We start from the raw sequence: 23,291 nt of genomic DNA on the forward strand, positions 1-23,291 counted from the left end.
AATCTACATAACCATTGTATTGTAGTGATGCTACAAGTTACCAATCGCAATGACTGCCACTGATCAAAGGAAAGCAACACTACGATAGGTGAAGCTAAGGGAATCAGAAATAATGAAAGATGCTGACAGGTGGAATCAAATACTCATTGTCCATATCTAACAATATCCAATACAAAAGTTATCCCAAAAACTCTGCCTTTCCAAAGACAATGAGTTTGTTTTTCATAATCATTGAATGCTGTGATAACCAAGCTGTCCTAAAAACATCATTTTATCTCTTGCCCATTTTGTCTCTCAGTCGATTGAAAACTCATAACACAATAAGCACCTTGAGGTTGAAGGGTAGGGGATTTTTTTTCTCCCAAGCCTTTTTCCCCATTAAAAATCCAACGGTGGGTGTCAATGCAACAGCAAAAAAAGAAAACATGGGAATATATATATATATATATATATATATATATATATATATATATATATATATATATATATATGTATATGTATATGTATATGTATATGTATATGTATATGTATATGTATATGTATATGTATATGTATATGTATATGTATATGTATATGTATATGTATATGTATATGTATATGTATATGTATATGTATATGTATATGTATATGTATATGTATATGTATATGTATATGTATATGTATATGTATATGTATATGTATATGTATATGTATATGTATATATAGATATATAGATATATAGATATATAGATATATAGATATATATAGATATATAGATATATAGATATATAGATATATAGATATATATATAGATATATAGATATATATATATATAGATATATAGATATATATATATATATATATATTTAGGAGAAATATCTAGTTTAGCTATATGTTTTTGTGTCTAATGTGGCCATGGTGTTTTAAACTGCTTCAAACCCAAAAAAGTTAGAAACAGTAATATAACAATAACATAGCTTAAGACCATCAGTGTGGTTAAGCAAAAATATTATTCCCTGTATTGCCAAAAGATTAAGTTTACATATGGTATCTTAAATCACTTATTAGAGGGTATTAAGAAGACTTACATATCTTCCCTTGGTCTCAGTAGCAGCTTGTTGAAAAATTGGCTGCATCCTCTTACATACGCCACACCCTGGAAAAGAGGAAGTACACATTTAGACTCATCTGTCTTATATACGTGGTACAACTTTTTTTTTTTTTTTTATTTAGCAATCAGACATACTAATCTCAAGCAGTAGTTTGAGGACAGCTAATTATGGGCACCAGGAAATGTCTTTTGAGTATTTTCAATTTGAAAGCCATTGTTTTCTTGATTGTCTTTTGTTTTTAAAGTGAAAGGGTGCTAAGATGAAAAAGTAATTTAAAAAGTTGCCAAGGTCCTTGAACAAACACTCACAGGGTGCATAGAACATCATAAGGAGTGGCTTCTCTTCTTTCTTCAGTAGCTTCCTGAAGTCCTTCAAACAGGCACAGCCAGACAAAAGTGTGTGAAGAGAGCGTAGCAAAATCATCACATTCTTCAAAATGTCTGTGAAAACTCTTTCATCAAACTGGACTGCATTATCACAGCAGTCACCAAGCCCCCAGACATGACCTGTTTTCACAGAACTAATGTGAGGGCCCTCAAGATAGTGGTGAGTGGTTACAAAGTCATCGGACCTATGTGGATGCCTCCCATAAAAAATCTGGCTTTTTCAAAAACCTCCTCAGGGGTCCTCGAGTCTTACTTTTTCTGTTTCAATGTGGACGATGTCTTTGGCTTCTGGGTTTTCCTCCCACAATGGAGGCCCCGAGGGGTCCTTCAAAAATGCCACCATGGACTGAAAAATGGAGGAGATAATTTCAGGACAGAGGGAAAGTTGTATGCAATGCAACAGAATTTTGAAAACACTAGTCCAATAAAGATCATGCTGATTCATGCGGTTTGTAAACCTCTTATGTACAACTTTGACATCGTAAAAATGCATTTACCACTAATGAAGTATATAAGGTTCATCATATTTAAATATTTGCACAACTCTAATCTACCATTACGGATGTTTAATGCATTAACACCATGGCATGCAGAATGTTATGGCTATAAATCTGTACTAACGTTTTTAATCACATTAAATAACACCACGGATGGCAAAATTTCTCTCAATTTCTCAAAACATCAAATATACCACTATTTTACCTGGTTGAAATGATATTTTTCATGTTGAAAAAACCTATAACAAATATAATAATTTATTTTATTGTGCCATAATTCTAATATTCGATCATAATATTGTTTAACGAACATCCCAATTCTCATAAGTATTGTAATAGTAGGTTACCAATATGCCACATTTGAAACTTTTTTTAAAAATCATATTAGGGGTTTCCACAATTCTGTGTGTTATGTAGATATTTAATATATTATTGTACTACTAATAAAGAGCACTTGACTTTTGTGTTAACCAACAATCTACAGAAGCAGAATGCCTACCTTGAAGGTGGTGGGCCTGTTGTACTCCGTGTGGAAGGTTCCATCTCTGTAAAAGAGAAAATGAAGTCATACTGGTGAGGTTATTGGAGAACAAATTAGATTAGATTTTCTCACTTGTAATGCAGCAGCTCAGCAGCACTGCTTTTGGAACTGGGGTCCACTTTGACTTTTTTGCACAGCTTACGGCCCTCTGAGTCTCTGAGGAAAACCACAATCACAAAAAAAGTAAAAATTATTCTTGCCAGAGGCAGTTAGCACATAACGCCTGCATTTTGGTTTTATTATGCAATGGCAAACTATGGAATGAAATGTACATATCTCTATGTATAGCTCTTGAAAGGAATTTAGTCACTGACAATGATTTTGGTAAAATTCTAATCTCAAATACTCAAAGTATTAGTCCTGGTGGATATTTCGTGTTCAGTGGACAGACTGTCAACGGATTAAAAAATATTTATTACTCTAGTGCACATGTGTTAAAGTGGCGGCCCGGGGGCCAAATTTGGCCCGCCGCATCATTTTGTGTGGCCCGGGAAAGTAAATCATGAGTGCCGACTTTCTGTTTTAGGATCAAATTAAAACGAAGTGTATAGATGTATATTAAATTTCCTGATTTTCCCCTTTTTAAATCAATAATTGCTATTTTTTTAATCCATATTTTCTTTGTTTTAGTTCAAAAATCATTTTGTAAAATCTAAAAATATACATATAAAAAAAGCTAAAATAAACATTGTTTTAGATCTATTAAAAACAACTGAATATTCAGGGCCTTTATTACAGTTCATTTAATCAATTTATAATTTTTTTTAAAATATTATATCTAAAATGGTCCGGTCCAAATGAAATCGAGTTGACATTAAAGCGGCCCGCGAACCAACCCGAGTCTGACACCCTGGCAACTCCCTTGCAGGAGTTTGTTTTAATTGTTTCTTTAGGAGAACAATTGTTTCTATAAGAGGTAGAAAATATTGCATTCAATGGTAGAGACTGCATTTGTGTTGTGACCACCATTGATGTTCATTAAGTGCACATTTCGGCGGGTTAATTGTTCGATCAATACACGTTGCAAAAAAGAAAAGACTGAAACTCTGCACACACTTGTTTCAATTGGAGTTGTTGTGAACAAAAGTGCCTGCTAAATTAGAGACATGATTGAAATTTATGATGGCCAAATAATTGAAGCAGGCGAACTTTGGGCCCAAATATTTCACAATAAGTAAATGAAAAACGGTTTGACAGGACTAAGACTGGCCATTAGTTACAAGAGTGAAACAAACGGTTGTTGCCTCTAAAACATTCCTCTGGGGAAAATACAAGGGGGTGAAGGAAGAGATGCCAATAATAAGTAGAAGATTAATTTGTATTGTTCCAAAAACAACACTCAATTTGTTTTTGATGATGTAAATGTCTACCAAATTATACTTTGTGGCCGGTATATCCCTTCAAATCAAAATGACCAATTTCCTATCCTATTGCTTTTAGGGCAAGGCTAGTGAGAACTATTAGTACATTTAGAAAAATGACCAAATTTCCAAGTGATGCTGGCTGGACTGAATTCACAAAATATTAATGAGAAAAGTTACTAGAGCCATGTTTGATGGCATGCCATCACTTTGCTGCTACACTCTGCTCACATACATTGGGGATCATTTGTTTATAGCTCAAATTAGACAGGTGCAGACAGCTCAGGAAGGGGCTGGTGGGTACCTAATTTATACACTGTACTCACCATGAAGCAATTAAGCATTTTATTTTTGCCCTGACAAATAAATATGCATCTAGCCACCTGCTAATAGCAGAGTGCGCAGCTTCTTGAATAATAATGCATGGTGACAAACAACAGTGGAGCTCATTACCGTGTCCATAAAGTAGCAAGAATTGTAAAGAAGCCCAAACCCATTAGGAATTGATGTGGGCATCATGCCGATTTGTAGACAGGATCCATTTTAAACTTATATATATACACAACAAGATAGTAAAATGGCGAGATATACTCAAATCATCCAGGTTTCTCTGATTTGAGACATTTAGGAATGCCAACAGGTGACAACAAACCGGCAACCAAGGTGTACAATATGTCAAGGTAAACTCACATTAACACTTAAAGAAAAAGCATCAAGCTCCACATTTTACACTGCTTCAGCCATTTAATGTCAGACATCAAGGTTTTTGTTGAGACTCGTACCAGAATTTTTAAAATGAGCCAGAATAGCAATAATCTCCTTAGTAAATGCAGCATGACTGAATGCAAATTTTCTGATTCTGTAGATTGTTTCTAGCCAATTTCTACTGTACCTAATGTTGCAAATATAGACAAATAGCACCATTTTAACTGAGATTTCCTTTCACCAGAAGAAAAAAAAATGTTGGTGGTGCTACTCCACAAAAGTGCATTTTCCCAGTGAAAAAAACATAAATAAGTACCGTATTTTTACGACTATAAGGCACACTTAAGTCTTACATTTTCTCCAAAATAGACAGGGCGCCTTATAATCCAGTGTGCTTTATATATGGAAAGAAATTTTAAATGTGTCATTCATTGAGGGTGCGCCTTATTATGCAGTGCGACTTATAATGCAGTGCGCCTTATAGTCGTGAAAATACGGTAATATAAAAATATAAAAAGTCACATCCTGTCAAGGTAAATTCTAAAATATTGCACAATCCAAGATAATGCACATTGTTATAGCACATCCCAAAGTTATTGCACAGAAGGGATTGTATGCCGTGCTAACGCAAATTCAGAGTCCTGATGGCTGTGGGAAAAAAACTGTCCCCAAGTCTATTTGTCCGTCCATTCACTTGCTGAAGTGTTATTAATGATAGCTTACATTGCTTGTGAATATGCATATTTATTACTACTATATTGACATCTTGGATTTTTGTGAGGAGCCATGCAAGAATCACTTCCCAATTCCTGTGGATCTTATTTAGCATGTATTTTTCTAGCAGTTCAGTTAAATTTGGTCCAGGTGGTGTTTATCATGACTAACCAGCAAGTGTATCCGTGACTCTTAGTTTCTATTCTGCACAGTGGCTATTATCATGAATAACGGCTTTGAGCATACATGACCACCCCTTGGCGCAAGTAAAGCTGCCAGTATGAGATCATTCATCCCACCATCCGATGCCACTTGGCCAAGAGGCAAATCCCTGGTCATCTGCTCACACTTTGTGAGTCTGGACTTCTTTTTTTGGCACGAATTACTGTTGCCCCACTAGCACTCGCAGTCGCCTTTTATTTTCTTTCCCTGTCTGTTGGCCTTGAGCTCAGACCCCGAGCGACCATTTGGAGCTTCTCCATTTGCGATCGCGGGCACATATGCCAGACGGCGCAGTGTTTGGCAACAGAACCACGGGTGGTACTGCGATGGACTGGGTTTGCTAAAGCTTCCCCTAAAGGGGTCTATGTGAGCCAGTTTCTGCTGGAATTGCTATACTGGGAAGAAAATACCACCACTGCCAAGATGGTGTCAAACATGACTCACTCTTAGAGTGAAAGCGGGGAGCACTTCACAGAAGTCTTTTCCTTCAAGGCACTTTCCCGCTTGATGATACGCACTTTGTTTTTATGCTCTGACAGCAGATGATGGTTTGACAGGCAAGGGGGGGTGCATAAAATAAAGTGGAGAAAATGCAACGAGAACAACATGTCAACGTCGGATCAAAACTGGCGAATTAAAAACAATTTCTCAATGCTGTCTTACAGTGTTTAATGTAAACAAGTGTGGGCTGGAAAGACAGCTGACATGTACCTCAAAGGGATAAAGAAGAAAAGAAGTAGAGCTGCGACGATTTTGCAGCCACAACACAGCTAAGTGGAAGAAATCTCAAGTTAATTTATTGAAAAAAAACTTTAAATACGTTACAACTGTAGGAAGGTAGTTAATCTGGTTCCTTGGTTGTGGGAATATGCTAAAGTTACAGTCAGCATAGAGCAACTCTATTTCATCTATCACCATCAGTGGCAGGCAATGTGTTACCATGTCAGGAAAAATAAACCTACTGAAAACTACCGTAATTACTCGAATATAACACGCAGGTTTTTGCAAAATAATTAATTCCAATAGTTGGGGGTGCGTGTTATAATCAAAAACTAATTTTTTTTTTTTTTTTTTTTTTTTTAATTATTATTTTTATTTTTTGTGTCTTGTTACATGGCCCTTAGCCTGGTGCTTTTTCTTGCCAAATAAATTGAATTGAAATTGAATTGAATAAAATAAATTACAAATTTTCGATCGAAAAAAGCATTGTCAAACTCACTTTGACGCACGGATTTTACGTCATCTCGTGAAGCCGACGCACGGATTTTACGTCATCTCGTAAAGCCGAGACCACCACTGCCCCCCTCTAGCCTCGTACCCGTCTCAGTTCACCCTCTCTCAGTTCAGTGTTATAATCAATAACTAAAATAAATTACAAATTTTCGATCGAAAAAAGCATTGTCAAACTCACTTTGACGCACGGATTTTACGTCATCTCGTAAAGCCAATCGGATGATGTGTTGTGGGAGGAAGAGGAAGTGGATGAAGGAAGCGTGGACGTTGATAGGATTCTCAACGAAGAGATGTATGAGAGGACAGACAAAGAGAGAGAGGAACTTTTCATTTGAAGGATTCTAACGAATAAATTTGTTTGAACAAAACAATCGTGAAACGAAGAAAAAAAGGTAAGATTTCTGATTTTCGTCAGCGGGAAATTTTAGGTGCGCACTATATTCGAGTACTGCGTTTTTCCAGATTTTTTTGGCCCAAAGTTATACCTGCGTGTTATTTTCGAGTGCGCGTTATATTCGAGTAATTACGGTAATATTTTTGAGTTCATGGTCTATTTTCACCATTAATCCACTAATGACAAGCAGTATATAGCAGTTAAGGCAAGGGAATGGCTAAAACTTAATTTAATGGCGATGGTAAACTACAAAGTGCATTCGAAGATGACTGTCTCTGATTGCATTTTCGATTGTGTGGTCAAGCAATTGACCAAAATGCAGAGTTACACTTAAGACAGTGAGTATAGCGATAAATAGCTCAGTTTCGCTGCTATGTTGTGGCGCAGAGTTAAATTCTTTTTCACTTTGGAGTACTCATATGTCAAAATTTTGCCTAGAAGTCAGAGTAAAAAATATTTTGCGTTACTTGTATCTAATTGGAATCTGAACTAGACATTACAATAGATGCAAATTGGACGCTTGCATCCAGACAAGAAAGAGTAGCAACCAGTTAAAACACATGAGCTGCCCAATCAGTCACTGTCTTGTCTCAAAACAGGACCTTCATCTTCAAAGCCAAGAGTTGTAAAGAAAAGTCACTTTCATGCACGACAAACCTGCCCCCCTATACGAAGCGTTCTCTGAGGTTTGTCCTGGTTGACAGCAAAGAGACAAACTCTGGCAGGAAACTGCAGATGTTCCCTCTAAGTTGTCAGATGTGAGACAATCAAGTCATTTGTAATCAGCCTGTCATTGTGTGCCTGCAAGACTTGAGGCGGGGTGGGGGTGCAAATTATAGGAGACGTAGTTGTTATATGGGAGGAATTTGTTGTTTTTCTTTCCAGCCTATCAATTTTGACAGTGGCCGTCTCCAGCTCAAAAATCATCATGAAAATAAAACTTTGAAGTTGGGCATCATTTTGAGCTGCTATTTCAGTATTGGTACCAAATAGGAAGCACAGGAATGTTTTTTCTTTCTTTCTCAAAAGAGTTGAGTGATTTAGGGACCACGTGCATATAGATATCAATGGGGAGACAAAAAAAGATGTGTAGACCACATTCAGCAGGAAACTATTATCAATCTGAAGCGCAAAACTCAATTTCTTGTAAGAAGTCACATCTGACATTGTTTAGAATTTTATTTTAATATAATATAGGATAACATTAATAAATGTTAATAAGAGGCGAATTAGTTAATTCACTAATGTCTATAATTGAGAAGTCAGCAATAAAAAATGCATTAAGTCAGCAGATAAAAAGTGAATGTGTAATTTGTTTTGCAGTCTTGCATAGTAGAAGTGGTCACTGCACTGAATGAAAAAGAGCAGATAAGAACATTTTTTCCAAAATCAAAACGAGACTAAAATGTTTTGCCTCAGGCTGTGAAATGCCTAAAAACAATGTACAAATAGTATTAAATAGAGCCATATTTAGACAGCCTACATAGTGACTCACTTTTTGTTACCCAGTCCACATATTGGGCAAATGGCTCACATGATATAGTCAAGTCTAGTCGCATATATTTCCGTATACAGACAACAAATGTCTCAAGGGCTTCACTGCCCCACAGTTGATATACAATTAGGATATGATCGGAACCCTAAAAAGAAAGGAAAACCCAATATTATAAGAAAAGTACAACGTTTATTTTCCCATCCACATCAAATGAACCTAGAGAAGGTGCATTCACTACATTGAAGAACCTTTATACCGATTGGAATGGTACCGCATTTGAGCCAAGAAAACCCCAGTAAAATCGCTACATACCCACAGTTGACCCAGGCGATGGTGCCTTGGCCTTTGACTGTCTGCGCCACATCAGACAGCAGCTTCAGGTAGGCGTCACTGGATGTAGCTGTGGGTAAGAAAGGAAGAAGAAGCCTCTGAGGACATGCTCTCATTCCAAAAAAGGGAAGCTTCGAGTTACCGAGGGACCTCCATCGTCAAGTAGAAAGAGTATCGAGCTTGAGTTGGGGGATTTAGGCTCTCCTGTCTTTTACTGGCTGGAGTTATGTTACATCAGCTTTCATCAATCATACAATGGCGAGGACCAGACAGAAGAAGAGTATGATTGTACACTAACAGAGAATTCTTCAAAAGTGAAGATCACCTTACGGGAATACGGGTGCTAACTTCAAACTAGAGACTAAAACTGAGTGTAGAGGAAATAAGATTCTATTAGTGTAAATAAGTCAAGTTGTCCGATACCTGGCTAGCTAATAAATTAACATCCTAAATTGCTACCCTATCTTGTTCGATTTTCTTCCTGGACTAATTAATATTAAGGATTCACACATTATTATAATCTATAAGAGAAAGTTTTAAGCGCAAGAATAACAGTTGATAATTTGAGTCCATACCTGTCTTGGTGTACAGCACGAGAACGTTAGTCCTGGTCCTGAGAAGTTTCCTTAAGTCTTTGTGGTCGTTCACCTTCTCAATGAGGGGGGACACTTTGACTGCATCCAGTATCGACATGAGCCACACCTGGTGATGTGAAACACAAAGATAAAGGTAGACCTGGGTGACAAAACAATAACGATAATTATCGTTAAAAATAATAAAACCTCGATATATTTGATCAATTTGAACTGCAATTACTCCACCTGAACACCACATAGAACGGGGGAGCAGATTCGACATGAACGGTATTTCCAGCCTATTTTTCAGTAGATGAAGAATATAGTAAGGAAAAGCAGTTTTTAGCATGGTTAGCAATAGAGCGACTAACACAGACCATGAATGAGCGATTATGAGATGCAGGACAACACCGAGCAGACCCAGTAAAAGATCTAAGAGAAGTCTCCCTGTAGTTTTCTTTCTTTAATTATCTCGAATACCTGTGGAAAAACAGCAGCCTTTTTTATTTTTTTAACTCATTTTAACCCACTGTCCTTATTTGAGGAAAGCCTGTCATTCTTGTCTTACTCCATCTCAAGCAGTTTCACCATTTTATGCAAATGTTATGAACAAATCTAAAAATTGTAACTTGGGTTAAGTTCATCCAACTTTATTTTATTCTTTTATGTTTGTTAAATGGCAACACGAGGCAAATTTAAATTTCTTTTTGTGAGGCTGAAAATAGTCTGCATGTCAATGGTGATGTCTTAAGTTGATTATTATATTTATTTCATATTGCACAGCAACTTTTGGTTTGAAGGCAAATTTACAAAAATAAAGAGGTCTGTCAAAAATTTTGCAGCCTTTATTATTGATTACTTTACATATTGTTAGGAGGGAGTTGTCTTATCTTTATTGCACAACAGACCAGCAAAAATACTTTTTAAAATCATCATATTTTATATTCTTTTCTTTTAAAGTAAGGTAATGTACTTTCATAATTGAATGAGGAAAGTAATTAATTTAGTTATTCACGGAAGTTTGAAATTTGAAAATATATATATATATTATAGTTATCGGGATAATTATTGACAGACTGATTTTTTTTAATCGTGATAATTGGTTGTCACAGGCCCAGGCCTAGATAAAGGAGTAAAAAAAGGTGTAATATACCAAGGAAAAATGTCCAGAGAGAATGATGATGATCTAGCGGCTTTTCTCAAATCAATATATATCCAGTTACTGGCCTCAGTGATAAATAACGATATTAGCGTGGTTATGATTTGTAGTGTGTGAGGAGAGCAATGTCAGCAAGATGAAAGCTTCTCATCTCTGCAACATCAAACTCAACCCGGTCGAGGTGATTTTTTTTCTTCTTGTTTCACTGCGTCTTAGTGTAAAACCTTTATAAGCCTTAAAATGTGTTTTTATCAGCAATGGATACTGAACAGCGTATGAATGTAAAATCTAGCTTTGATATCTCGGAATTAACTCAGAAATGGTGACTGAATGCTAAAAAAGACAGATGGCAAACTGAAATGCATAAGTTATCACAGTTACTTTGGTCATGTTAGGGGCTCTTAAGAGTAGGCAAATCATTGCAGCCATCTTCCATTTGCATGTCAGTATGGATGACGTGTTCCAGCATATTCTACATACGTTAGTCTTGGATCTCAACACTAGATTTTTGAATACAAAAGTGAGAAATGTGTTTTTAGTTGAAATAACGTACATTTGCTACATTTAGCGTCGGCATTTGGACAGACAGTAAAAATACACACACCTCTGCTGTTATTTTTAATATAACTATCTTGCATATTTTGGGCTTTGGAGAGCTTTTGCCTTGTTACTTTTGTACAAACATGACAAACTACAAAACAGATCTTTTCATTCATTGATTAATCTATTTGAGGTAAATGCTAAAGGACCAGTACTGACAGGTTTATTCATAATTAAATGATCATATACTTCGCAACAAAGCATCGGATCACAACCTCTCAAAATGAACAGTGCAAATTCAATCCCAAATCCTCCTAACTCACAATGCCAAAGACTCGAACAAATTGCTCCAATTAAAATCAAATCTTAAAATAAATAGCGATTAGTCTTTATTTGATAAATGGGCACAAGGCATTGTAGTCTTCTTGCGGACACAAAAAGACATCATTAAAAGTCTTAAGTGCATCTTTTAGCTTCTTCGGAGTCCAAACAAGTCCCTACGGCAAATGGCAGGAAATAGCCAACATGGGAACGGCGAGACGAATTCATCAAAGATGAGAAGCACAGGCGGTAAAGGTAAGTGCGTGCTCTAATTGGCTCGGTCCCCATTTATGCATGCCGGCAAGTGCTTTATTTGGCAAATGGCAGGGATCGGAAGTGAAGAGCATTTTTCACCTGCAGCTGTCGGACTCATTTTCCCTTTTTACATGGCCAACTGTGCTGCGTGTTGATTTACAGCATATTCAGAGGCTCTTGTTGAGAAGATCAACAGGAGGAAGCACTGTTTACTTTGTGAGGCACGTTGTTCACTGTGGAAATATGTCACATAATGTCTTCTTATTACTACCGTCTCTCGTTGTTATTGCTTTTTTGTGGTCTTTTCTTTCTCTGGTCCCCTTTCAAATTACGTACTGCAGGTGTTATTGCTTTTTGGTCTCTCTCCTTTCCATCGGTCCTCTTTGCAACTCGATATTAATGGGTGGTAATTGCTTGTGATTTTTTTTTTCCTGGTGTGATGTCTATTCTATGTCCGTCCAGCTACAAACTACATGCTAAGAGCATTTTTGTTATAGGGTTGATACTGATGTAGAAGAATGCCATTTCGAAATTACAGCCCGAAAACTGCATTGTTTTGGTTGGTCGGCAGAATGTAAACGTTATTAATAGACTGTGTCAAGATAAGGTCATTGCTTCGGAAGTGCAGTGTTCGTGTTTAAAGAAACATGAAAAGTGGAAGTGATAAAGCCCCAAGATTTGTTTGCATTTATGTTGTCTGATTTACGACTTGCTTACTTTTGTTCTTGGCCCCAAATATACATCGACGACAGGTTCATTGTAATACAAGATTAATTTATTGCCTTTGCCGCAAGGATAGGCAGAAGCAGTTCTCGCTTTGTAAGACAAGATTAATTTATAGCCTTTTGCATCGGGATAGGCAGACGTAGTTCTCGCTTGCACGGCCGACAGTAACACAAATGGGGAATATAAGACAAACTAGGTCAGAAAAGTCAGATCACAGGTGGAAAGAGTATGAGGGGGGGGGGGGGGGGGGGAACTCACTGTGAGTGGCATCGTGCAGAGTTGAAGACTGAGAAATGTGACATTTGAACGACTCAATTTCAAACCAAACTCAAACAAGCATACATTGTTTGGTGACAGACTGCTTGCATTCTAAGAAAGTCACTAGAACTTATTCAAGTGACTTCACTTGGACTAAAAATAAAACTTGATTTTTAGATCCTCTACTAACAGCGCACTTACATTTTCTGATTCCTAATAAATCCCAACTCAAAGCAAAACGAGCAGTAGGCGATACGGCATATCAGTTAATCTGAGGGCATTAGAGGACGCGCGATCAAAAACCCAGATGCGGCATCAGCCCGTCTTATTCTTCCCAGATAGACGTGAAAGTGAGTGCTTTTTGGGCTTAAAGCTTACTGTGTAGTTCTGTCAAAACTTCAAGCTTCCGTGGCATCGACTGGATCATTGACATGATAGCTGCCTTTGATGTTTGCATTAACGTAAACACTTGTGAAACCCTTGACTGCACATAAACGTGGAGTTGCACCGTACAAGAGACATGAGAAGAATTGGCTTGTGTATTGTGTTGGTTTTACAGCGGCTACACACTGCCGCACGGTGTTATCAAACCGTCAGGCGGCTCGATGCAGTATGTGTAAACGCAAATAATACTTGTGCTATGATTGAGTGAGACACACTCCAAACTACGAGAGCATGACAAACACAGGCATTACTTTACGGTGAAAAAGCATGTTATCAATCCACACAACGTCACAAATACAGTGGTACCTCGACCTACGATCAGCTCTACCTACGACATGACTGAGCTATCAAAAGATAAATATGGGTGGTGATTTTTTGGGGAGTTTAAAAAGTAAAATGGTTGATTTTCTGTGTCATTTGAAACATGGGTTCAAGAAATGTGTTTATTTACTGGTGCCACTGGCCTATAAAATTTAATTTTAGTCATGGCTAATAGATTTTTTTAAGGCATTGGAGGGGAAGAATGAATGAATATTTTGTATGTCGAAGCATTGGTAAATCGAGGTACCATTGTAATGTTGGTTAGTTGAAATTCATCCCGCATTCATTGAAAGCATCTTCATGGACTCAGTTTTCAATGACAAAACCCTATGAATTGTTAGGGACGCATGCGTCTCGGAAGGTAAAGGCAATGCGACGTGGGACGACGATAGCACGAGCAGGCAGCGTGTTGAGCTTCTGCCCCGCAGCATCATCTCGTCCTCCATCTGTTGTGACAAATGTGCTTAATGAAAGGCAGACGCTTGGTGGAGGAAACAGTACATCAGAATAAATCACTGAGGAGTTTGATAAGAGCCTTCCGCCTTCTCTGAATAATGAGTCTTGGTAGTCTGCTTCTGTTATACCTTCAGTCCATGTTGGATTTCTTATGCAAAAAGCTGCAGGAGACTTTCACACTGAAAAACTATAAAACGGCAGAAGCTGCCAAAAACAAATCTATCGGCATTTTGATTTTTCCAGTTTGCAAAGATCTATTGCCAAGAATAAAGATATGAGAGCTGATTCCTACCAGAATTAAGTGATATTATTAAATAAGCAAATCATATTTAATAAAATGAAGAGACAATAAAAATGATTGTCCTTAAAAATCTTAAAGTTCTGATTCAAATTCATGAAAAAAATAAATAAATAACTTAATCATTTCTAATGATACTTTTCAGGAAAGATTCCTTAAAAAATAGCTTCAACTATTCTTAACCATGACATTTTCCAGTAACAAAATCAAAATTTAATATTATTTTTTTAATTATATGGCTTTCAGTAAGGTAGAATTGTTGATAAATATAACCTTCAAAGTCTAGTGTTATGGCTTATTCGCATAAGATTGTGACTCCACTAGTATCAACACTTAATGTTATAGCCTCCTTTAACAAAAACGACCTTAATGTCATTATATTACAACATTTCGTCACACAGAAATATGGCTTTAATATCGTAATATTATAACCCCCAAGTCCCAAATGACTATTTTCCTATATAAAACACAGCATTCTCCTCATAATATATTTTTTTCTACTTCCCATTGTGGTAATAACACGTTTGTATCTTTACACTTGATGTGTGATAAAAGTCACACCCTATATCGCTAATGTGCACATAAAACATTTGATGGAAGAACCCAGTGGACACTAACCCTTGTAACGCCCTTGTTTACAGAGGGCAACACAAAAGGAAGCAAAGCAGGAGCAGCATTGTATCAGAATTAAAGCCCAACTTTATTGAATTGGATGATTTTTTTTGTGACCAACGCTTGTTCTTATATTTAGCAGAATAAAATAAAAGTAATATTGTTACATAAAAATTTAATAAAATAACTGATTTTTGGGGCGGACCGGTGGAACAAGTGGTTAGCGTATTGGCATCACAGCTCTAAGGTTCTGGGTTCAAATCCAGGTTGGTCCATCTGTTCTCCCCGGGCCTATGTGGGTTTTCTCCGGGTACTGCGGTTTCCACCCACATTCCAAAGACATGTATGGTAGGTACGAATTTACATAAGAGAAAAATCAGTTTCAAAAGTCAGTATATATACCGTATGCTGTAACATATACAAATTTAGAAAGAAAACAATAGAAGAACTTGTTTTAAATGATTTGAAAAGGTATTATAATGGGAAATTATGAGCACTTGTCACAGTCTATCAAGTAGTGTATTTCAATTTTATGTTTAGGATTTCACCTTCACATTTTTTTTAAACTATTACCTAAATCTGTTACACAGTAAAAGGTCATGTTGAGCTCAAAGCAATCAGTCTAACCGACAAGCAGTCGGAACAAACCACAAGCAGTCAAAACAAACCACAAGCAGTCAAATTTGATAACCAGTAAGCAACTGGGTGTTAGCTTCATAATTGATCAACCACCTGAACTGTCCATTACCAACTCCCACACACACTTTTCCAAACAGGCATGAAAAACATTGGGTTTTCATCCTCTCTATTCACATACCTTGTCCGACCTTTCCTATGAGATCATTTAATCGTTTAGTGCCATTGACGATGATAGACATTTATGTGCCTTTTTCCTTCCTTTTGTGATTTTAAATTTGTTTGCAACAAGTCAACGTTCAGTCCACTGAACTGGGAAGACTGTCAGCGAATGGACAAACTTTTATCTGGCTGCCAGGCCTTCCAGTTCAAATGAATTGGACGTCTATGACCGTCAATTGCAGGCAACGAGTTACTACTAATTTTCTCTTATGTCTGGCAAATAACTTGATCCATTCATTTTTCCAACACCAACTTTTGCCTCCGATGAATACTCCCCATCAATGATGTACAATTAAATACTATTTTTCCCGATTACAAATGGCCAATGGAATGGGGAAAAAATGTTCAGTTAGCTCAGCAGGTATGCTGTAATGACCTCACCGGTAGCTTTTCGAATGTAGACGATCGCTGAGTTCATGTCAACCGGTGACAAAAGCGACACAGATCCAGAAGTTTTTGGGTTTTTTTTTGCGGTTCTACCGGCACAAGTGCCTCAAATGTAGTCACCAAGTTGGGTCCCGTTTGTCAACTTTAACTAGCCTCCTCTCCACTGACAGCCTAGCCTCCACTGGATTCCTCAACAACAGAGTGATCGCAAATTCCCTCACGGGCATCAACGCGAAAAAAACAGTACAATAAAGCAGACATACTCCATAAAATGCAACCCTAAAAGTGCCCGAGACTCACCAGTAGCAGCATGCCGAGGATTTTCCCCTCTCTCATCCGACTCACGTCTAGGTTCGGCGAGGCCATGATGCTGCTCCGCTGCCACGTCTAGAAGCGCATGCGCAGTCAGTCGGCGGTGTTCTCCAGTGCATGCTGGGAAGTGTAGTCCGAAGAACACCAACCCACCTGCCATCCTCTCGTCGTTACTAGGAGATGGAAGAGACGCGTTTGTTTTGCAAGCACATTGAAAGGCAATTATACACACACACTGGGCCTCAGAGAGAGTAATAAGCGCAATAACGAGATAGTGAATGCCTTTTAATTACGTCTCTATCAGCTCAGCTTCCCCGAGTTTGGTCTGATTAGAAGCAGGCGGAGGAAATAAATGATTCTATTTGACGGCAAGTACTCAGCTAATAGCACGCTGTAATTTACTAGGATGGGATTGTGTTGATTAATAGACAATTAAGGAAGCTCTCACCAGCTTGCAGTTATAAAATGAATTTCCTGAGTGAGCACATTAACAACAACAAAAGTAAATGTAAGAGCTGCATTGGAAAGTAAAAACATATATTTTCAGTCAAGATTTTTGTTTTGTGTCAACACTTTGACCTCAAAATAAAAAAAACTAATGTTTTTTCAAATATTATTATATTTTCTTTTAGCTGATGCATACACACACTCTTAAGATGCATTTCATTTGGAAACAGGTTTGTGGACTAATTGATAATCGCACCCAGCTGCTGTCAATTTGACACAAAAACTACTGTATAATGTGTTTTCTAAAGTATAATTAGATGATCATTGCATGGCTAAATATGACGTTTGAGTGTTTTAGAAAGGACCTTTTCGTTCTTTTATTCACGAGACATTTTAAAATTCCCACGAGGTCATGCTCGTTTCAAAAATGAAAACCCTCCCTCTCAGGTGCGCACGTACACGCGGCGCGCCCCCCACTTTCGACGCTCGCGCACGCGCACTCGCCAATTGGCCCCCACCATCCTCTCCGCGGTGGTTTGGTCCAGAGTTCGCAGCTGAGCTCGGCGCAGTCTTCCGCTGCAGGTCTACGAGTGAAGGACGCCCAAGGCGGCTACGGAATCGGAACCACGCCGCTCCCCTGGACCACGATCACCGGCAAAAATTCCAAGCGGCGTTTTTTTTTTAATCATTTGTGGACTTGTGGAACATCTGAGAAGGTAAGCAGCGAATCTTTGTCACTACCTGGACGCACTTTCGAGCCGAGACTTTGTTGTGGGTGAAACGCTGAGTACTGTTCATTTGTCCAACTTGCAATACTTTTTTTGCTAATATGCACGGGTGCATGTGATGGGGTGTCGAGATCCACTTTTGACTTTCCACTCACGTTGCATCCAGCCATCAGTGGGGGGTTTGTGGGTGGCAGCTGCCCTCGCACTCAAGGGGACACCCCCCGAAACTTGGCGTTTTAAAGGGCTGTTGAGAAACACTTGAAAACGTCGTAAATTTGCCATCCATGCTTGTTAGTTGCTTTTACCATGCATAAAAATGCATATTTTACCCCGACCTTTGCTGGAACTAGTGATTTTTAAAAAGAATTCAGTCTTTTTTCACCTACTAGTCTTCCTTAAAGAGCTCGTTTATTTAAGGATTTTAATGGAACATGCTTTTTTCCTGAGCAGAAATGCATCATTATTGTGAGTACACGAACATTAAAAACTACATTGTTTCAGTTTTCATAAATGACTGAGCTTCACAAGAAAATGATTTGCGTTAATTTCCTTTAAAAAATCACATTTCTCTCGCTTTGACCTGTCAAACAAAGGAAAATAGTTGTGTGAAGTGCTCAAGTGGTTGTAGGTGCAAATGAAGGATGACAGGGGGCAGTGTTGAGCAGCCAGGTGAGCTGCTGCAGGTTGACAACAACAAAGGTCACTACTAGCTAGCCACTGTTGATTTAGTAATTATTTTGTGTATGGATTCCATAAATTATGACATGATATAGCAATTCATGTGGAGATTTGGATTTGCACCATTCAATCTAGCCCATGTTCTTTTTTTTAATGAGTGCTTTCATTTTGCTGTTTAATTGAGACTCTGTTGCTTGAGTGCTTTTAATGAAGAGCCCTTTATTATTCATTAAAGCTCAAATGATTCTCGAGTGCAACCCAGCAGCCGAGCTGTTATCGGTCTTGTTATTTCTTATTCATTTTACTTTGCTTGAATTTGTTTCACGTCTCAAAGGGACAATTTTTCTGCATAAGAAAGGGCTCATTAAAAGATCATCATTTGTTGTATCCAGACATAAGCATTAACATGTTTTTCTTCTTATTTAGTTAGCATTTCTTTCATCTCATCATATTTCTATCAACGCTTTATAAAGCACTCATTCAACTTGGCTGCCATTGACTGCGCTAGACGTCCAGTCCAGGTTCTCTCATTCAAAATGGATTGGACGTCTACCGCAGGGAATGGCAGTGAAAGATGAGCATTTACCTCTTATTTAAAAATAAATGACATAGCTGTCATTGTTAATGGAGGGAAATAAGTTAATAGTACGATAATTTAAAAAAACAATTCAAATTTGTTGCATTAGCATTTGATTAGATTATTCAATCCCATGTGGATCCTCACTGTGTGGAGTTTGCATGTTCTCCCTTGGCTTGCGTGGGTTTTCTCCGGGTACTCCGGTTTCCTCCGCACGTCACAAAAACATGCATGGTAGACTGGTTGAACACCCCAAGCTATTAGAGTGAGTGTAAATGGTTGTCCGTCTCCTTGTGCCCTTAGTTAGCTGGGATAGGCTCCAGCACCCCCGAGAAGCGGTTTGGAAAATGAATGAATAATAGTCACATTTTCGATATGATTCTCTGTCCAGTCGCAAACCCTTTCAGTTGGTGGAAAGATGGTTTCAAATTATTATGCTGAAAATATCTTGGTGAATTCATCTTTCTGTTAGTCACAGTAAAATGCCCAAAAGAAAACTATACCGCTTAGCTTTTTCACCATGCTTCAATCAAATTTGGTTTCATCCAGCCACACACTATTTTTTTCTGGTATTTCTGTGGAACATCCAACTGCTTTAGCACAATTCCTTTGTGCACTAAATGTTATTTTTAGAGTGCGACCTTTTCATTTCATCATTTGTTCTCCCAAGAAAACCATTTTTGTTTCATTTTCCCTTTCTGACAGTTTTGTCAGCGGCGAGATGTTGGTTGTGCCATTGCTTTCTACTAGTCTTCAGTTGTCTCTTTGACCCCCTTTAGAAATCTTCGCTGTGCTCTTGCAGCCTTTTTGACAGGACAGCCATTTCTATGAAGAGAAAAAAAACAGTTTTGAACTTTTCTTGGCAAACATCATTATCTTTATACAAGTTTATAAGGTACTACTGACCTCAACATGACCAGGAAGCTAGGTCATGACCTTAAAAGAGCTATCTAAGAAAAATATTTCAAGAATTTTGAGGATATGTAACAATTTTGTAAAAGGGAATGCTTAGAATTCAACCTGATTGTTTGCTTGAGGTTAACCCCCCATCGAGTCACTATTTTAGTGTCATTCTTATTAGAAATATAAAAACAATTATTTGTATGGCATCAGGTTAAGCAGTTTTATTCATCTGATTTTTAAAATCACTTTCTACAGAAATGTAAGGGTTTACATACTACTATCTTCCCACTGTATCAAATTTGGATCTCAAAAGCCAACTTCACGAATCAATATCTCCTAAAGAAGCGAATCGTGCGCCGTGAATAATAAGCAGCCATACATATTGTGTCAATACGCAACTGTACATGAATACTAAATTTAAGTTTGAATTTAAAAACTTCTTACCCCCATTTTAGTATATGTCAATAATATTGTTGTGCAAAATATTTCCATCGGTGTTGTTGCACCGTTCGTTTGTGTAACGAGCTAACCGGCTTGTTTTACGGCAGATTAGTGTTGTTTTGTCACCGGTCAGAGTATCCCGGGTTGCTTCTTTCAGATGGAAAGCAGCTTTTCGTGCCTGATGAATTTATGAGGGCTCTTGACTGCTTCTTGTGGTGTTTTGGAGGTGGGGGGGTCATTTAGTGGTGGGGTCAACCGGACCAGCTCCACTTTCCCCAGCGCCGCCTTTGTTCCGGCTCCTTTTGTTGCCACCGCTCCGGAGGGTCCGTACCACCGCGGCGTCTGATGTCAGCATTCATTATTGATTTTTTTTTTTCTTTCCTCGAAGCAACCTTGTCGCCGTTCATCAAATTTGCAATGGAGCATTTTTAAGCAGGAGCTCCTTGTCTGGGACACAGGGTCACTTGGGTTTTCATTGTCTGAGCCGATATAAAAGTTTGATGTCGGGAGAACAAGATCGCTCTTCTTAATTCTCTCGCTGTCCTCAACCTTTTTAATGAATTCTTTGCAGAGGCAAGAAAGGTCAGAGTCCTCCAATCACGTTTGAAACTGTTGATGCAACTCCACCTATTCACGTGCAGTTAGGATTGAAATGTGCTGATTGCCGCCGACAGGTGTGCGATTACTTTTAAGATCATCTTTTTTTATTTTATTTTTTTACCCCTAGTACGTTTTCCACAGAGGTAGTGGTGATGTGAGGGTGTCACTAGTGGAATAAACCGGTATCCGGGCATCCAATCAGATGGCTCAGATCGGATCCCATGATTTTGGTTAACAATTAATGATAGTCCTGGCTTTGATCTCCCTAAGAAATCTATATGGCTCTTGCCCCTTAAAAGATGTGAAACATTGGATGACTCATCATCTTTTATTCATGTCAATTCATTTAGTACTAAGTGGATAGTTTTTTTTTAAAATTGTATTTAAACTAATTTCTTCAGGTGAGATAAAGTGAGGTAGGAATAGATTTATTTATTTATCAATTGACAGATTTTTTGTTTTTGTTGTAGATTTGTGAATTTAAGATGAATCAGTGAGTCCTCAACCATGGAAATTTGATGGTCTTCTGTAATTATGGATGTGTAAATCCTACAGGGTTAAAGCCACAACAAACGATATCAATTAACTTGACAAGCAAACTGAAATGAACTTGAATTTCAACCCGTAACCTCCGACCTGAAAGACAGATGTGCTAACAAGTCAACCACCGAGGTGCTGACTTACCTTGAAAACCCTGTTAAATAAATGACAGCTCTATTGTTCTTTTTTTGTCACACTGTCATCTCAAGATTCAACATCTTACAGCAACTGTGATGTGAGATCGATAAAATACTTGCTCCCCGTATCGTAAAATCATCCTATACATAACAATTTGTCAGTAGTGGAAAAAAATCAATAATGATGTCACTTATAATTATCAAAAATGTAAATATCTGGCGGGCGGCACAGTGATTGTCTTGTTTTGCACTGCTATTGTCAGGCAACCACTTCAGGGTGTCCTCTACATAGTCAGCTGGGATAGGATCCAGCACCCCGTGACCCTTGTGAGAATAAGCGGAACGGGTGATAAATGACTCTAAATATGTGGAAGAAAATCTATAAGGATTTTCGGTTCTTGCACCCTCTAGAAGCATGGCCAATATATCTCAGAAACTCACTGTTTCTTGCCATGTGACTAAATTAAAGATTGTGTTATTGTGCATGTGTTTTGTTGTGTGTTATGGTAGGCCACACACAAAGAGCTACCCAAGCGTTGCTAACAAGACTCATCAGCAGGACGTAGTCTGAGCCCCATGTTGGAAATGAATAATTCCAACAGGTCTGTCTGAGACGTGACCCCCCCTAAAAACAATCCGTCTCCCCCTCCCCTCCTGGCATTGTTACCCGCTTGGCTTTCGCTCTCTCTGGTTTTGTCTCTCTCGACCCACTTGGATACTCAAGCTCGGCGCGGCGTGAAACCAGACGCGACCGCCGCAACCTAATCTGTGCTAACAATGCTAATCATGCTAATTAGCTCTTCATTAGCCACCACTGTTTGCAAAGAAAGAGCCGATCCTGTTTCAAATGGTTCAAGGAGACCCTTCTGCTTGACCCAAGGATGAATTATAATGTCTTCCTCAACTTTTACACTTTTTTGATGGGTCTTATTTGTCATTAGTGTTATTTGCATGTACCTATGTACGTCTATGTGCATATATAGTCTATTGTGTGTCTGGTTGTTTGTGTCATTGTGCCCTACGATTGGCTGGCAACTGATTTATGCTGTCCTCCGCCTTCTGCCCACAGTTGGCTGGGATAGGCTCTAACGCCCCCGCGACCCTTGTGAAGATAAGTGGTACGGAATGAGTGTATGCATATTGCGTGTGTGTGTGTGTGTGTGTCTGTGTGTGTGTGCAGTGAGGACGTGAAGGCATGTGCCTTTTCTTCAACGTCCCTGGTGCGAAGAAAGGAGGTGGAGGAGAAAGTGCCCGACGGAGGCGGCCATTGTGGGGGCAGGAACACTGTTCCCATTGAACCCTGTGTGGGTGTGTGTTTGTAATTGTGTGTGAGTGTGTGTGTGTGTGTGTGTGAGGGGGTATGAACAGTGGCAGCCTCCATAAGCTTTGGGAACCTATGCAGCTCATTAAAGCTGCTGTTGCAGCCGTTTTGTAAGGACACTAGTCAGAACGTGGGTTTGTCTGGTTGGTGGGTGACTCCAAATATTAATGATTTACAAAAATATTTTGCTTAGGTGGATGATAAGCTTATGTTACCAGGAAGTAAACTTTAAAATGTTGTTAACATCAAGTAAATATTCAGTTCTTTTACACTAATTTGAGTGATGTGTGGCAAAAAGAGGTTATCTAGATGAAACTGTACATCGTTGTGAATTAGGGAGTTGAAGAAACATGTACTTTGAAGGCAAGATGATCTTTGATGTTTCTGAAACCATTATATTCTTCAAAGTCTACTTTTGTCCTTGGCAG

At 38.3% G+C, this 23,291-nt stretch overlaps 2 protein-coding genes across 2 annotated transcripts in view; one reads left to right on the top strand and one right to left on the bottom strand.

The window, feature by feature from the left end:
• The window catches only part of pdia5 (protein disulfide isomerase family A, member 5), a 34,057-nt gene extending 17,346 nt beyond the window's left edge, over positions 1 to 16,711 (bottom strand). Inside the window, exons 1-9 of the mRNA XM_077617698.1 lie at positions 16,645 to 16,711; positions 16,480 to 16,566; positions 9,545 to 9,671; positions 8,952 to 9,039; positions 2,588 to 2,671; positions 2,474 to 2,519; positions 1,731 to 1,823; positions 1,400 to 1,460; positions 1,068 to 1,135 (exon numbers count right to left, since the gene is read on the bottom strand). Coding sequence (XP_077473824.1) covers positions 1,068 to 1,135; positions 1,400 to 1,460; positions 1,731 to 1,823; positions 2,474 to 2,519; positions 2,588 to 2,671; positions 8,952 to 9,039; positions 9,545 to 9,671; positions 16,480 to 16,545 — 633 coding nt within the window. The 5' untranslated portion in view covers positions 16,546 to 16,566; positions 16,645 to 16,711. The remainder of the gene's footprint in view (positions 1 to 1,067; positions 1,136 to 1,399; positions 1,461 to 1,730; positions 1,824 to 2,473; positions 2,520 to 2,587; positions 2,672 to 8,951; positions 9,040 to 9,544; positions 9,672 to 16,479; positions 16,567 to 16,644) is intronic.
• A 680-nt stretch (positions 16,712 to 17,391) lies between these two features.
• The window catches only part of sema5ba (sema domain, seven thrombospondin repeats (type 1 and type 1-like), transmembrane domain (TM) and short cytoplasmic domain, (semaphorin) 5Ba), an 86,005-nt gene continuing 80,105 nt past the window's right edge, over positions 17,392 to 23,291 (top strand). Inside the window, exon 1 of the mRNA XM_077617094.1 lies at positions 17,392 to 17,654. The gene's annotated coding sequence lies outside the window, so the exon portion shown is untranslated. The remainder of the gene's footprint in view (positions 17,655 to 23,291) is intronic.

This window comes from Stigmatopora argus, chromosome 13 (genome assembly GCF_051989625.1).
Source record: "Stigmatopora argus isolate UIUO_Sarg chromosome 13, RoL_Sarg_1.0, whole genome shotgun sequence".
NCBI classification, from domain to species: Eukaryota; Metazoa; Chordata; class Actinopteri; order Syngnathiformes; family Syngnathidae; genus Stigmatopora; species Stigmatopora argus.